The sequence below is a fragment of the Cherax quadricarinatus genome, chromosome 3 (genome assembly GCF_038502225.1).
Source record: "Cherax quadricarinatus isolate ZL_2023a chromosome 3, ASM3850222v1, whole genome shotgun sequence".
NCBI lineage: Eukaryota > Metazoa > Arthropoda > Malacostraca > Decapoda > Parastacidae > Cherax > Cherax quadricarinatus.
In genome coordinates, this window is record NC_091294.1 from 54,443,837 (window position 1) to 54,460,815 (window position 16,979).

At 38.1% G+C, this 16,979-nt stretch overlaps 1 protein-coding gene across 4 annotated transcripts in view; it reads left to right on the forward strand.

Annotated features, from left to right (window-relative positions):
- The window catches only part of LOC128705977 (Protein phosphatase PP2A regulatory subunit A), a 649,426-nt gene that overhangs the window by 590,835 nt on the left and 41,612 nt on the right, over window positions 1-16,979 (forward strand). For all 4 annotated transcript variants that reach the window (XM_053801054.2, XM_053801049.2, XM_053801060.2 and 1 more), the window contains 3 exons: window positions 1,200-2,016; window positions 2,810-2,896; window positions 9,618-10,028. In XM_053801054.2, coding sequence (XP_053657029.1) covers window positions 1,200-2,016; window positions 2,810-2,896; window positions 9,618-10,028 — 1,315 coding nt within the window. The remainder of the gene's footprint in view (window positions 1-1,199; window positions 2,017-2,809; window positions 2,897-9,617; window positions 10,029-16,979) is intronic.

The window sequence follows — 16,979 nt, forward strand, 5'->3', positions numbered from 1 at the left end:
GAGCTCAAAGCCATAGTACTAAGGCACAGACCCTGAGCTCAAAGCTATAGTACTGAGGCACAGACCCTGAACTCAAAGCCATAGTACTAAGGCACAGATCCTGAACTCAAAACCATAGTACTGAGGCACAGACCCTGATCTCAAAGCCATAGTACTAAGGCACAGACCCTGAGCTCAAAGCTATAGTACTGAGGCACAGATCCTGAACTCAAAGCCATAGTACTAAGGCACAGACCCTGACCTCAAAACCATAGTACTGAGGCACAGACCCTGAACTCAAAGCCATAGTACTAAGGCACAGACCCTGAGCTCAAAGCCATAGTACTAAGGCACAGACCCTGAGCTCAAAGCCATAGTACTGAGGCACAGACCCTGAACTCAAAGCCATAGTACTAAGGCACAGACCTTGAGCTCAAAGCCATAGTACTAAGGCACAGACCCTGAGCTCAAAGCCATAGTACTAAGGCACAGACCCTGAGCTCAAAGCCATAGTACTAAGGCACAGACCTTGAGCTCAAAGCCATAGTACTAAGGCACAGACCCTGAGCTCAAAGCCATAGTACTAAGGCACAGACCCTGAGCTCAAAGCCATAGTACTAAGGCACAGACCCTGAGCTCAAAGCCATAGTACTAAGGCACAGACCCTGAGCTCAAAGCCATAGTACTGAGGCACAGCCCCTTGAAGGATTAATATCAGGATCGTTTGAGGTGAGTAAAAATATTATTACTGGGTGGTTTGATGGTAAACAGGTGAATTAGCCTACTGATACTACCAGTAGTTCTTCCAACTCCATCGTCTGGGTTACCTTAGTCTACTGGTACTAAGCGCCAATCAATTTTTAAGGTTATGATTATTTTTGTTATTATTTTATTTAAAATAATTTACACGATTCATTTTTTGGTCATATTCAGGAGCTTAGATTACTGTCTATTATTGAAACACTTCTTTAGGCTTAGGTTGAGGCCTATGAGCAGCGTAACTTTCTGCCTCCAAGATGCTAGGTAAATTTTCAAGACTTATTTTTGGGGGATGGGAAGCATCTTTGGTGCCATAAAATATGGTAATTACTGTCATAATTGATGGTCTGCTGTATCTCAAAAACCTATTTCTTGCTAAAATTAGTCATAAGTGGATATGCCATATCTGTGTTCTGCACATAGGTATTATTTAAGTTTTTATTGAGACATATTACTTGCAGGTTGAATGCTGATACAGTAGTAATAGCAGATAGAGGAGACAGTAACAGTGAAGATGACCAGCTTGAACAAGAAAACACAGCAGCACATGTTCACATCTCACATAGTGAAAAACAAGAAAGTTATCAAAATGAAGAGGCAGGTGTATGTGATGAAGGTGGAGGGAAATTTCAAGTAAGCAAATTGGAGGCAGAACCAATGGAAGTGGAGGAATCTTTCAATATGAGTGATAGTAAAGTTCCTCTAGTTAATGTAAATAAAGACCAAAGTGCCGAGGAGAAAAGGGCAGAAGTTTACTTGTCATGCAGTGTTCATCCTAAGCCACCGGAGAGTCAGGTCAAGCCTGTAGTCAGTACCTCACAACCATCAGCAGTGACTTCTCAACACACTAGTGATTCACATATTGTTACTAATGAGCCAGATAAAAGTGTACATAGCCCAGTAAGTGCCACACCTCCAAACACACTTCCTAGCCCCATGAATGGTGTTCAGTCACAGAGTAATTCATTGACTGTATCAGGCACTGAGGGTCACCTCCATGTTCACTTGGACAATAATCCTGCTTTTAACACTTTCAACTACTGGCGAACACCTATCATGCCAGTTGAACTACCTATTCCAAAAATTGAGGTTGACATTGACATAATGGGGCAAACAACAAATGTGTGTGTTAAAGCAAAAGTTCAGGAAAATAATGGCACTTACCAGTCTCAGGTGAATCTAACTATGGCTACAAACTCCACAAATCCAAATATCACTCTTGCATCTGGTGCTCATGACAAGCAGAGAGCAGCTAAGGAGCCTGTCAGCACCATTGAGGTGAGCAATTATTATAGCAATTTGTAATTTTAATTGGATGACGGGAACTATAAATGCATAATAGGAAAGGATTTTTTTCCCCTCTGTGTTGCTGCAAATCATATTGGGTATTTGTAAGTGTCTTCAAATATATGAAGCTGGTTCATCTTAAGCCAGTCCAAAATGCTAATGGTATAGCAAGTAACCAGTTGAAACCCACTAAATATTTACTTTTCTGTGCACCTGAAATTCGGATACTTATGTGTTCATGATATATCTAAGTAGGGATGGGATATAACATTTTTTGTCAATACTGATATTCAGTTGAAGTTGATACCAATATCACCAAAATTAGCCAATATGCACTAATACAAATACCAATGTGAGCTTTAAAAAATAATGTACAGGAAAGGCATATTCTTCTCACATAAAAAGTACAGCTTAGAATTTCAGAATACTGTATTTCAGTTTCTTAAAGCTGGTTACAGAATACAAATTACACCTGAAGAATATAATAATAATAATAATAAACTGACTTAAATAGTGGGGAAAAAGTGAAAGTTTTAAATTAATAACATTTCAGTATTTGTGTCATGTTGTGTTAATATTTAATTATATTGTACTTCAAGATCAGTGAGTGAAATTTAACTGTGACTGTAACACTCAAAAAAGTAGAATCATTGATTATTTATATGCAGTACAGTAAATGTTGGGTATGATGGTTTGAAAATATTAGGATTTGATGAGATTACAGCGTAATTGCCAAACTGTGAACTCATTACTTTCATTATATTAATTTATTACAATGTTTCAGGCTGAGTTAGATGCATTGGCAGCTTCTCTGGAGGGAGTGTCTACATTTGAAAGAAGTACATATAATAGTACAAATAAGGAGAGTGAGGTAAGATTTTTATAATGGCCATAAATTTAGGGGAAAATTACACTAGCCAACAAATTTTAACTTTTTATCCAATTCAGAAACCAAATTCATTGTTTTAGGATAACTTTGAGGAGCTAGTCATGAATTGGAGCTTGTTTAGTCTCTGATTACATATTTTGGCTATTTAACCCTTATACTATGTCTGACTTACTAATATGCAAATGCTGTGTCTGTGTCCGGCATACTAGCATGCATAATTTTTCTTACCGTCATATCTGCCACCTGCCAGTATTTTTGACCTCAGCACAACTCTTGGGTCTTCTTCAGTATATTCATACATTTAAAAAAAAAATTAAGGTCTGGATGGTCTACACATTGTATCATGGTTAACTACTCAATGTATTAGTACGCCTAACTACCAAAGATAAACAGTGAAAGCAGGAGCACTTGTTCCACCACCAGCATCCCTATCAGCAAACAGTGTGTGCAAGTGGTACAAAATTGACCTATTCATTCCACGTTTATTACAATTTCGTGATATTAACAGTGGAATTAGCATAAAGGACACTTAAGTGTATTTGACCCAGGTTAACTCAGTAAAATCTAGCAGTGTGAATTAGTTCCATGTTTTGAGGAATATTACACTCTGAAAAAGTTATAATATTATAGGTGTTCCTTGTGCATAGCTTAGAAGATGAAAATAGTTAAAAAAAAAAAAAAAGAAAAATATATTACACCATATATACCAAGGGGTGGGATGTGGGCTAAACATTTCCCCCATTTGAAGTGCTAAAATACCTTGAAACACATCTGATATTATAAGAAACTGGTGTACATAGTGTTATTAACCTTTAAATGGTCCAAATGTATATATACGTTTTTTCAACATCTGAAAGTATGTAAAAAAATGTAGATCTTCTTTTTTGTTTTACATTTGAAAATGTGTAAAAAAAACTTTTATCTACATTTTTTTTTTTATATTTTTGAAAATGTGTAAAAAAAAGTAGATCTACTTTTGTAGCACTACGAATTTGAACGTTGATCTCTTTGGACCGTTTAAGGGTTAAACATTAAAAGCAATTAAAAAGTGGAAAAAACAATCAACTATAGTAAAACATAAATATTGTTGGTGCTTTTACTCTTCTGTTGTCAATGACTCATCATTTTTTCACCAACTTCATCACTACATAATATTGTAAGTTTTATCAGATTCCACTCATTTTAGTCTTTGATTAAGAAAAATAATATTTTTTCGTTCTATAAGGAATTTTTTTTTTTTTTTTTTCAAAATCTTCCCATACACAGGATTTTTTTTTTAGGGGGGGGGGGGTATCTCACAGTTTAACCCTTAAACTGTCCAAACTTAGATCTACGTTTTTTCGACATTTGAAAGGCTGTAAAAAAGTAGATTTTTTTTTTTTATATATATTTGAAAACATGTAAAAAAAACTTTGATCTACGTATTTTTTTTGTTATATTTGAAAATATGTAAAAAAACGTAGATCTACTTTTGCAGCACTATGCATGTGAACGTAGATCTGCTTGGACAGTTTAACCCTTTCAGGGTCCAAGGCCAAAATCTGAAGTGGTGCCCCAGTGTCCAAGAATTTTCAAAAAAAAAAATTGTTATTTTTTCTTATGAAATGGTAGAGAATTTTTTTGTGAAGGTAATAAAACAAAAAGTACGAAATTTGATGGAAAATTGACGAAATTATGCTCTCGTGAATTTTTATGTGTCAGCGATATTTACGAATCGGCGATTTTGCTGACTTTAACTCCCATTTTAGGCCAATTACATTATTCCAGTCGACCAAATTCTTAGCTATTTCACTAGTATTACTTCTATTCTATCGATTGAGCACAAGAAATCGCCAAGTCAACCATTTCAACTACAAAATAAAGTGACCGGAAATTGGTAATTTGGCCAATTTAACACAAAGTTCAAAATATTCCAATTTCAAAATAGGGTCCAGAATAAACAATGTAGGTATTCCTGGCACTAAACTAACATTTTCTCTGTTCATTAGTTATGTTTTGAGGCTTCACAAATAAATTCCATTTTGAATTTTTATTCACATAATGAATTTTTATTCACACCAAAAAATAGAAGATTTACTTTTATGCAATATTGTAATAATTGTATAAATATCATCACCACATTTGTGAATGTATATTAGACCCACCAGCTGGCGTGTATAAGACGTGTGAGGTCGTTTGTTTACTCTTGAACATCGGTAAAAATTTAACATTTCCACCACTTTGAGCTCAGTTTCAAGCCATTTCCAGTGCTAACACCAATCAAAATTATCTCTATTTCTGTGATATGTCTTCCATTCTATTAAATGAGACCAAGAAATCACAAATACAACTATAAAAAACATACGAAAAAACACTGCAAAGTCGCTGTTTTAATCGAAAATCACAGTCTCGGTTTTTTTCCTCTCATTATACACATTGTGCTGCAGGATTTGTTTTATGTGGTGCACACATACCACATAGATGTATTCTCTCATATCTAGGCCCAAATTTACCACTCACAGTTTATCAGAGTGAGCTGAGCTCATGACGTAGATCTACGGTTTGGACCCTGAACGTAAAGCCGTAGATCTATGGGACGGACCCTGAAAGGGTTAAGGGTTAAAGTTGAAGAATGACATGATATATATTACCTAACAATCATAGGTATTATATTATATGTAAACTAATGTATATTCGTATGTATAATATATATTCATAACAAAACAAACAGAAATTTCCAGTCATAGAAACATATTTACATCACAGTTTTTAGGCTTTTTTGCTTGTATTTAGTTTGGCTCTCCGACACCAGTGTTAGCAGCAGTCGCCCGTGAAAATGATTGTCAGATTCCCCTAATATCTCTTCTCCATGATTACTATCTTGGTGAAATCATTCACTGTGCATATCTGTTTCACAAAGCTGTACATGTTTTAGCATAACTAAATTCAAATTAGAATTCAGCACCCCAGAATTGTCTAAAAACACATGTTAACCCTTAACCCTTTCAGGGTCCAAGGCCCAAATCTGGAGTCACGCACCATTGTCCAAGAATTTTCAAAAAAAAAATTTGTTATTTTTTCTTATGAAATCGTAGAGAATCTTTTTGTGAAGGTAATAAAACAAAAAGTACAAAATTTGGTGGAAAATTGACAAAATTATGCTCTCGCGAATTTTGATGTGTCAGCGATATTTACGAATCGGCGATTTTGCCGACTTTGACTCCCATTTTAGGCCAATTACATTATTCCAATCAACCAAATTCTTAGCTAGTTCACTAGTATTACTTCTATTCTATCGATTGAGCACAAGAAATCGCCAAGTCAACTGTTTCAACTACAAAATAAAGTGATCGGAAATTGTTAATTTGGCCAATTTAACACAAAGTTCAAAATATTCCAATTTCAAAATAGGGTCCAGAATGAACAATGTAGGTATTCCTGGCACTAAACTAACATTTCCTCTGTTCATTAGTTATGTTTTGAGGCTTTACAAATAAATTCCATTTTGATTTTTTATTCACATAATGAATTTTTATTCACACCAAAAAATAGAAGATTTACTGTTATGCAATACTGTAATAATTGTATAATTATCATCACCATATTTGTGAATGTATATTAGACCCACCAGCTGGCGTGTATTAGACGTGTGAGGTCGTTTGTTTACTCTTGAATATCGGCAAAAATTTAACATTTCTGCTACTTTGAGCTCAGTTTCAAGCCATTTCCAGTGCTAAAACCAATCAAAATCATCTCTATTTCTGTAATATGTCTTCCATTCTATCAAATGAGACCAAGAAATCGCAAATACAACTATAAAAAACATACGAAAAAACACTGCAAAGTTGCTGTTTTAATCGAAAAATCATGATTTCAGTTTTTTTCTCTCATTATACACAGTGTGCTGCAGGATCTGTTTTATGTGGTGCACACATACCACATAGATGTATTCTCTCATATCTAGGCCCAAATGTACCACTCACAGTTTATCAGAGTGAGCTGAGCTCATGGCGTAGATCTACGGTTTGGACCCTGAATGTAAAGCCGTAGATCTACGGGACGGACCCTGAAAGGGTTAAACTGTCCAAACGTAGAAAAAAGTAGATCTTCTTTTCATTTTTTTTACATTTGAAAAAGTGTAAAAAAAAAAAACTTTGATCTACGTTTTTTTTTTTTTTTTTTTTTTTTTTTTTTTTTTGTATTTGAAAATATGTAAAAAAACATAGATCTACTTTTGGAGCACTACGCATGTGAACGTAGATCTGCTTGGACAGTTTAAGGGTTAAAGATAAACTGAAACCATTGTTGGCCAATGTTATTTGTTTCACTTAACCCTTTGACTGTCTCGGCCGTATATATACGTCTTATGAGGTACCGTGTTTGACGTATACAGTGGACCCCCGGTTAACGATTTTAATCCGTGCAAGAGGGCTCATCGTTATGCGAAATAATCGTTATGCGAATGAATTTTCCCCATAAGAAATAATGGAAATAAAATTAATCCGTGCAAGACGCCCAAAAGTATGAAAAAAATTTTTTTTTACCACATGAAATGTTAATTTTAATACACACAAACTGAAAAAGGCATGCACAATTACATGACACTTACTTTTATTGAAGATCTGGTGATGATTGATGGGATGGGAGGAGGGGAGAGCATTATCTTCTTACTGTTTAGAAGGGGAATCCCCTTCCATTAGGACTTGAGGTAGCAAGTCCTTTTCTGGGGTTACTTCCCTTCTTCTTTTAATGCCACTAGGACCAGCTTGAGAGTCACTGGACCTCTGTCGCACAACAAATCTGTCCATAGAGCTCTGTACCTCCCGTTCCTTCAAGACTTTCCTAAAATGGGCCATAACATTGTCATTGAAATAGTCACAAGCACGGCTTGCAACAGCTGTGTCAGGGTGATTTTCATCTATAAAGGTTTGCAGTTCAACCCACTCTGCACACATTTCCTTAATCTTTGAAGTAGGCACAATGGATTCCACAACTGGCATAGGCTTCTCAGGGTTAGCCCCAAACCCTTCAAAATCTTTCTTAATTTCCATACTAATTCTCACCCTTTTTACCACAGGGTTGGCACTAGAAGCTTTCTTGGGGCCCATGGTCACTTATTTTCCAGAAACAGCACCGAAAATACTGTAATAATACGAAATATTCCGAGTGTATGCTTGGATGTTACCGCGGAGGCTGGCTGGTAAACAATGGGACGGAGCGGCACATGTGAGGCTGGCTGAGGGCACATTGGACGCGTCTCGGACGAAAATCGGTATGCGGGTTTTTAATCGGTATGCGCGGCAAAAATTTTGCGATAAAAGTAATCGTTATGCGGAAAAATCGCTATGCGATGCCATCGTTATGCGGGGGTCCACTGTATATACTCATAAATTCTAGCGGCTTTAAATCAAGCAGGAGAAAGCTGGTAGGCCCACATGTGAGAGAATGGGTCTGTGTGGTCAGTGTGCACCATATAAAAAAAATCCTGGAGCACGCAGTGCATAATGAGAAAAAAAAAACTCCGACCGTTTTTTTTTTAATTAAAATGCCGACTTTGTGGTCTATTTTCGTATAGTATTTATGGTTGTATTCTCGTTTTCTTGGTCTCATTTGATAGAATGGAAAACATATTATAGAAATAGAGGTGATTTTGATTGATTTTATAAAAAGAACCTAGAAATGGTGCTCAAAGTAGGGGAAATGTTTGATTTTTGCCGATGTTCAAAAGTAAACAAATGATGCCATTGTCTAATAAATGTCCAACTAGCCATTCTAATATGCAGTCATGAATGGGTTGATGTTATTTATACAATTATTACAGTATTGCAGTAGTCTGCATAAAAGTAAGTCTTCTATTTTTTGTTTGAATAAAAATTCAAAATAGAAAGCAAGAGCAATATCAGAGGGGCCTGGAGACATGACTGATGAGCAAAGAAAATGTTATTTTAGAGCCAGGAATGTCTGCATTGTTCATTCTGGACCTTATTTTGAAATTGTCATATTTTTTAGTTTTCGTGAAATTGGCCAAATTGCAAATTTCTGACCACGTTATTAGGTAGTTGAAATCGGTAAATGGGCAGTTTCTTGTACTCAATCGATAGAAAAAATGGAGTTCTAAAGAAATAGCTATGAGTTTGGGTGACTGGAACAATGGAATTAGCCGACAATAGGGCTCAAAGTGGGCGAAATCGCCGATTTGTAAACAGCGCCGAGGTCGCTAACTTCGCGAGAGCATAATTCCGTCAGTTTTCCATCAAATTTCGTTTTTTTTTGGTGTCATTACAATCGGGAAAAGATTCTCTATCATTTCATAAGAATTTATTTTTTTTTTTTTTTTAAATTTTGCGACACCAGGAGACACCTCAGGATTGAGGGTTGCGACAGTCAAAGGGTTAATATACAGTGGACCCCCGGTTTACGATCAGCTCCCAATGCGACCAATTATGTAAGTGTGTTTGTATGTGTATGTTTGGGGGTCTGAAATGGACTAATCTAATTCACAATATTCCTTATGGGAACAAATTCGGTCAGTACTGGCACCTGAACATACTTCTGGAATGAAATAATATCGTATACCGGGGGTCCACTGTATTTGAAAAAATTAATCTGTATCAAGGAGAGCCTTCTCTATTTTGAATATAAACCTACTTAGTTACACAGCATGTAACTAAAGGTTAAATTAAATATAATTAAACCTTTTAACAAAATTTCTGTTTTCAAACAGAGTAAAGATGTAGTGAAGGTGAGTAGTCGACAGCCTCAACAAGCCACATATGCCCAAGTGTGTGCTGCATCAGTTACGTCAGTTCAACAAAAAAATGAACCTCAACCATCTATATTAGCTTCACGTCTCACTCAAGCTCAGGTCAGTATGTCTGGTGGCACAGTGACAGAGATCAAGAAACGAGAGATGGATGTGGTGTCCCCAAGTGACTGTAGTATGAGCATACCAAGTACGAGGCCAAGTCTGCCTTCACAACCATCATTGCCTTCACAGCCACCACTGCTCTCTCAAAGAATTATGGATCCATTTACCGTGATGCTTCCTGGAAGTAGTGACCATATGTCTTCTATGTCTGAACATTCTTCTGGCTCAACAGAATTCATTAATCTTAACCAGGATATTGTTCCCAAGGTAAAAGGATGTGTACTGTGTATGTCTGTATTTGTTATTTTTCTTTGATTTTGTGTATTTTTTGCCTTTGTTTCTTTATCTCACTCCCCTTAAATATATAGTTTTTTTTATTATTTTCTCTTAAACATTGGCATATATATTCTGGTAATTAGCATGCTATAAATAATTTTAACTGCACCAAAACAAACTTCACATCTTCAGCAAACATTGTTAAAATTAATGCTCTGGGTCAGTTTAAAAAATTTTAAGATTAGATCTGTTGATGTAATGTAGATCTGTCAACTACTATACTTATATCTGTTAGCTTAATGTTGATTTGTTAATTACTATATATCTGTTAATGTAGACTTATCTACTTTACATCTGTTAGTGCAGGGATCATCATCCATGCTATCCCATCATTGGGTCAGAACTCGTGTCTCAGTCATCACCTATGCTGTCCCATCATTGGGTCAGAACTCATGTCTCAGTTATCACCCATGCTGTCCCATCACTGGGTCAGAACTCGTGTCTCAGTCATCACCCATGCTGTCCCATCACTGGGTCACAACTCATGTCTCAGTCATTACCCATGCAGCTCACTCTTATACCAGGCCTCCTAAATTGGAAAAGAAATACAGTGGACCCCCGGTTTGCGATATTAATCTGTTCCTGAGAGCTTATCGTAAACCAAAAATATCGGAAAATGAATCAATTTTCCCCATAATAAATAATGAAAATCAAATTAATCCGTGCAAGACACTCAAAAGTATGAAAAAAAAAATTTTACCACATGAAATATTATGTTTAATTGTCGTAGGGGGTTCGGTAGGAGAATGATGGATAAGGTAAACTCACTTGTTGGATGGTAACGATATATATATTGTCAGACTGTGGTAAGTAAGGGATGGGCCCAGCCTGCCGTGTTACTGCCTGGATGTCTATACGCCGAGTGAGAGCGAGGCAGCTCGTCTCACTGCCTCAAGCTGTACCCCATGATGTCATACAGTCACAGGCCTAGGGAGCTTCTATATAAAGCACATGGATGGTACTATGATACTCAACTAATCTATACATACAACACATGTACGTGGATCAGCAACTATGCTGACATAATGCACACAAACTGAAGAAGACATGCACAGTTTGTAGTACTCTACTAACAATAGAATACATGACACTTACCTTTAATGAAGATCTGGTGATGATTGATGGGATGGGAGGAGGGGAGAGTGTCGAGTTGTTAATGTTTAGAAGGGGAATCCCCTTCCAATAGGACTTGAGGTAGCAAGTCCTTTTCCGGGGTTACTTCCCTTCTTCTTTTAATGCCACTAGGACCAGCTTGAGAGTCACTGGCAGCCTCACCATGCCTAATCACACTATGTATGCCACTACGATTCTTAAATCTTTCAAACCAACCTTTGCTGGCCTTAAATTCACTCACATCACCACTAGTTGCAGGCAATTTCTTTACCAAATCGTCATGCAACTGCCCAGCCTATCTCCTGCTATCTGTTTTTCATTTATCCACACCAATAACAGTCTCTCAACATCTTCTAACACTTGCGGTCGCTGTTTTGTAATCACAGTTGCACCTTTTGCAACAACAGCTTCCTTGATTGCCATTTTCCTGGTTGATTGGGGTTTTGTATACAACCTGGCCAGCTCCGACACACGCACTCCACTTTCGTACTTTGCAATTATCTCTTTCTTCATTTCAATAGTCATTAGCACCCTTTTTCTCGAAGGGTTGGCACTAGAAGCTTTCTTGGGGCCCATGGTGACTTACTTTGAAGAAACAGGCACCAAAAACACTGTGATAATGTGGAATGTACCGAATGTATCCTTAGATGCGAGCACACTGGCTGGCTTGTAAACACTGGCACATACGTGGACACGTCTCAGACGAATCGTATACCGGGTTTTTTAACGGGAACCGAGGCAAAATTTTTGCGATATAATGCATCGCATACCGGATTTATTGGATACCGATGGCATCTCGAACCGGGGGTCCACTGTACAGTAATACAGGAAAAAGAGCTACAGCAGGTCACCATTTGCCACCTTGCTGCATTCCTGAAAGTTTGTTGTAACTCAGGTGTTAGCAGCTCTGAACATATTGTACCATAGACACCCATACAATGTAAAGACTTATATTCCTGAACCATAACTTTTCATTTCTAATTTCACTTATTTTTTAACTAGGAATATTTTCCCAATATTTTACAATTCATATGGTTTCTTTTCAGTCACAAATATTATCAGTGTTTATTTAATGTGTAGGGTGAGGATATTTGCAGTTTGGAGGGGCATCTGGACTGTAGTATTGTCATGCATTTGGCAAGACAGTGATAGAGTGAATGATATTGAAAGTGTTTATTATTCGCATCGCCTTACCTTGATGGGAGATGACCAGCATATTAAAAAACAGTTTATTAAACATCAATAAGCATCCAATAAATGTTTATGCTATCTTGCTCACTGGAAGTAATGTTTCCATAATGGAAACTAATCCTGACATTCAGATGGGCAACTTCATATTAGTAAGTGTGAGTGACCATGAGTCTAGGACCTATTACTGTGTTTTCCACCATATATGGCACACCCAGTTTTAGCAGGCATCTTCTGGGGAAAAATTGCAGTACTTGTTAGGCCTGATGAGTTGAAGGTGAACAGTACATAGATTCTTGTAAGCCATCATTACTAACACTAGGTACCATCGCCACTAACACTGGGTACCATCACCACTAACACTAGGTACCATCACCACTAACACTAGGTACCATCACCACTAACACTAGGTACCATCACCATTAACACTGGGTACCATCACCACTAACACTGGGTACAATCACCACTGACACTGGGTACCATCACCATTGACACTGGGTACCATCACCACTAACACTTGGTACCATCACCACTGACACTGGGTACCATCACCACTAACACTGGGTACCATCACCACTAACACTGGGTACTATCACCACTAACACTAGGTACCATCACCACTAACACTGGGTACCATCACCACTAACACTGGGTACTATCACCACTAACACTAGGTACCATCACCACTAACACTTGGTACCATCACCACTGACACTGGGTACCATCACCACTGACACTGGGTACCATCACCACTGACACTGGGTACTATCACCACTGACACTGGGGACCATCACCACTAACACTGGGTACAATCACCACTGACACTGGGTACAATCACCACTGACACTGGGTACAATCACCATTGACACTGGGTACCATCACCACTGACACTGGGCACCATCACCACTAACACTGGGTACTATCACCACTAACACTAGGTACCATCACCACTAACACTGGGTACCATCACCACTAACACTGGGTACCATTACCACCAACACTGGATACCATCACTACTAACACTGGGTACCATCACCAGTAACATTAGGTGTGCATGAAAGGTATACAATACCGACAAGATCTGGGTATCTTTAATGTAGACGTTTCACCGTCCAGTGGTTTTATCAGTGCAAATTCTAGGCCATAATTTGAAGACAGTAGAACTACAGTGGACTCTTGACATTTGATACTAATCCGTTCCTGAGAGCTATCGAATGTCGAAAATATCGAAAGTAGAATTAATTTTCCCCATAAGAAATAATGGAAATCAAATTAATCCGTGCAAGACACCCAGAAGTATGAAAAAAAATTTACCACATGAAATATTAAGTTTAATGCAATAGAATAATTACAATAACAACAATAACAATAGAATAACAACAGAATAATTGACACTTACCTTTAATGAAGATCTGGTGATGATTGATGGGATGGGAGGAGGGGAGTGTGTCGAAGTTGTTACTGTTTAGAAGGGGAATCCCCTTCCATTAGGACTTGAGGTAGCAAGTCCTTTTCCAGGGTTACTTCCCTTCTTCTTTTAATGCCACTAGGACCAGCTTGAGAGTCACTGGACCTCTGTTGCCGTTCCTTTAAGATTTGTCTAAAATGGGCCATAACATTGTCATTGTAATAGTCACCAGCACGGCTTGCAATAGCTGTGTTAGGGTGATTTTCATCCGTAAAGGTTTGCAGTTCAACCCACTTTGCACACATTTCCTTAATTTTTGAAGTAGGCACAATGAAGTCCACAACTGGCATAGGCTTCTCAGGGTTAGCCCCAAACCCTTCAAAATCTTTCTTAATTTCCATACTAATTCTCACCCTTTTTACCACAGGGTTGGCACTAGAAGCTTTCTTGGGGTCCATGGTGATTTATTTTGCAGAAACAAGCACCAAAAACAGTGATAATATGGAATGTACCGAATGTATCCTTAGATGCGCGCACACTGGCGGGCTTGTAAACACTGGCACACACGGGGCAGTTCAGGCCACATGTGGACACGTCTCGTACAAATCGTATCGAATGTCGGGTTTTCCATCGAATGTCGAGGCAAAATTTTTGCATTGAAATGCATCGAATGTCGGATTTATCGAATGTCGATGCCATCGAATGTCGGGCGTCCACTGTATATACAAAAGATGAGGTAATCAGTCCCTGTCTTCAAGTTATGTCCTAGAATTTGTATTGATAAAGCCACCAGATGGCGAAACGTCTACATTAAAGATGCCCAGATGTTGCATGTGTGTGTATTGTGTATTCGGCCCATCAGGGCCGAATACACAATAGAGCCATATGCAACATCTAGGAAATGGAGGACGAGAAAGCTAGAGCAGGAAAACGAACAGCAATCTTTTTCAGACATGAAGAGAAACGATCAGACCTAAGAAAGAGAGAAAAAGGGAAAATGCTACAGATAGGACGGATGGGCAGCACAATGGGACATATCAAACCAGGCCCATTTAATTTTCTCTTTTCTCCTTTTCTTGTTCTTTACACCTTGTTTTCCACTCTTTGTATATATCTGGCAAGCTCCTTAGGAACTTTCTTATGCTTTCTAGGTTTTCACTTTTCAGTACTTCTCTTATGCCCGACCAGCTTTCCAACTCATTGGGGCAAATTCAGAAATGTCTTTCTTGTTTTAGGTCATTTCTCATGAATGATATATTGGATGTTTTACCACATATTTCACAATCAGTGCCCCTAATATTTCTCCAAAAAAATTTTTACATATGCAGCAGATCTTATTTTTGTCCATGTTCACTTCCATTTATCTTATCCTGGGCAGTTTTATGCAGTGGGTTGTTTTGGGTGGTGACCTGGGATTGTATGTGCTGGGAGGTGGGGATCTGTGGAAAGAGGTTAGGGGTGCGAGTGGGGGGGGGGACCCTTCCCTCTTGTTGGGGGTGGTTGGAGGAGAGGTTTAGAGTGAGCGTGAGGGGGGGCCCTTCCCTGGGTCGGCATTTTAATTAAAAAACGGTCGGAGTTTTTTTTTTCTCATTATGCACTGCGTGCTCCAGGATTTTTTTTATGTGGTGCACACTGACCACACAGACCCATTCACTCACATGTGGGCCTACCAGCTTTCTCCTTCTTGATTTGAAGCCGCTAGAATTTATGAGTATATATACGTCAAACACGGTACCTCGTAAGACATATATGTACGGCCGCGACAGTCAAAGGGTTAAGACTACAAATATTTTAAGGTAATTAATGAATGTACTGTACAGGTACCATCCGACTTACGACCGAGTTTGGTTCTGACAAACTGGTTGTAAGTCGAAATGGACGTAACTTGAACCTTACTACTGAATATCAACATCACATTTTTGTAATGACTTTTATTTTATTGTTGTATTTTGGTATTTCATTTTTTACTTTACTTTTTATGCTGTTAGTACTGTATTTTATAGTGTAAGGTTTAGGATAAATGCTGTGTACAACACAAACTGTTGTTTATTTCCCAAAAATTTGGCATAAAAAACACGGTCGTAAGTCGAATGGTCGTATGTCGAGCAGGTCGTAAGTCGGATGGTAGGTGTATATGTATTTTATCACTCTGGGGAGCTTTAATTAAGAACATAAGAAAGAAGGAACACTGCAACAGGCCTACTGGCCTGTGCGAGGCAGCTCCAATTCTCCCACCGGTTTAAGCCAGTGCCTTGACCTAGTGAGGTCAGACACGTCATTTAAGGGAGGAGCAATGCATCCGACCTAGTAGCACAAGCTAGTTAGGTCCCACTCACACCTGCCCACACCCACTCTTGTATTTATCCAACCTATTTTTAAAACTACACAAGGTATAAGCATCTATGACAGTACTCGGGAGTTTGTTCCACTCATCCACAAATCTATTACCAAACCAGTGCTTTCCTCTATCCTTCCTGAATCTGAATTTTTCCAATTTAAAGCCATTGCTGCAAGTCTTGTCTAAGATAGATACTTTTAGTATGCTATTTACATTTTTTTTTTTTTTTTTCAACAAGTCGGCCGTCTCCCACCGAGGCAGGGTGACCCAAAAAAGAAAGAAAATCCCCAAAAAGAAAATACTTTCATCATCATTCAACACTTTCACCACACTCGCACATTATCACTGTTTTTGCAGAGGTGCTCAGGATACAACAGTTTAGAAGCATACACATATAAAGATACACAACATATCCCTCCAAACTGCCAATATTTACATCCCCTTTATTAATTCCTGATTTCCATTTATACACCTCAGTCATATCCCCCCTAATTCTACGCCTTTCTAGAGAGTGCAGATTCAGGGTCCTCAGTCTATCCTCATAGGGAAGACTTCTGATACATGGGATCACCTTTGTCGTCCTCTTTTGTATGTTTTCCAGTGGATTTATATCCATTCTGTAATACAGTGACCAAAACTGTGCAGTATAATCTGAATGAGGCCTAACCAAAGATATATAGAGTTGAAGAACAACCTGAGGACTTCTATTATTTATACTTCTTGCTTTGAAGCCAAGGATTCTGTTAGCTTTATTGTGAACACTAATGCACTGTTGTCTTGGTTTTAGATTACTACTAACCAGAACTCCTAAATCCTTCTTGCAATCCATAATATT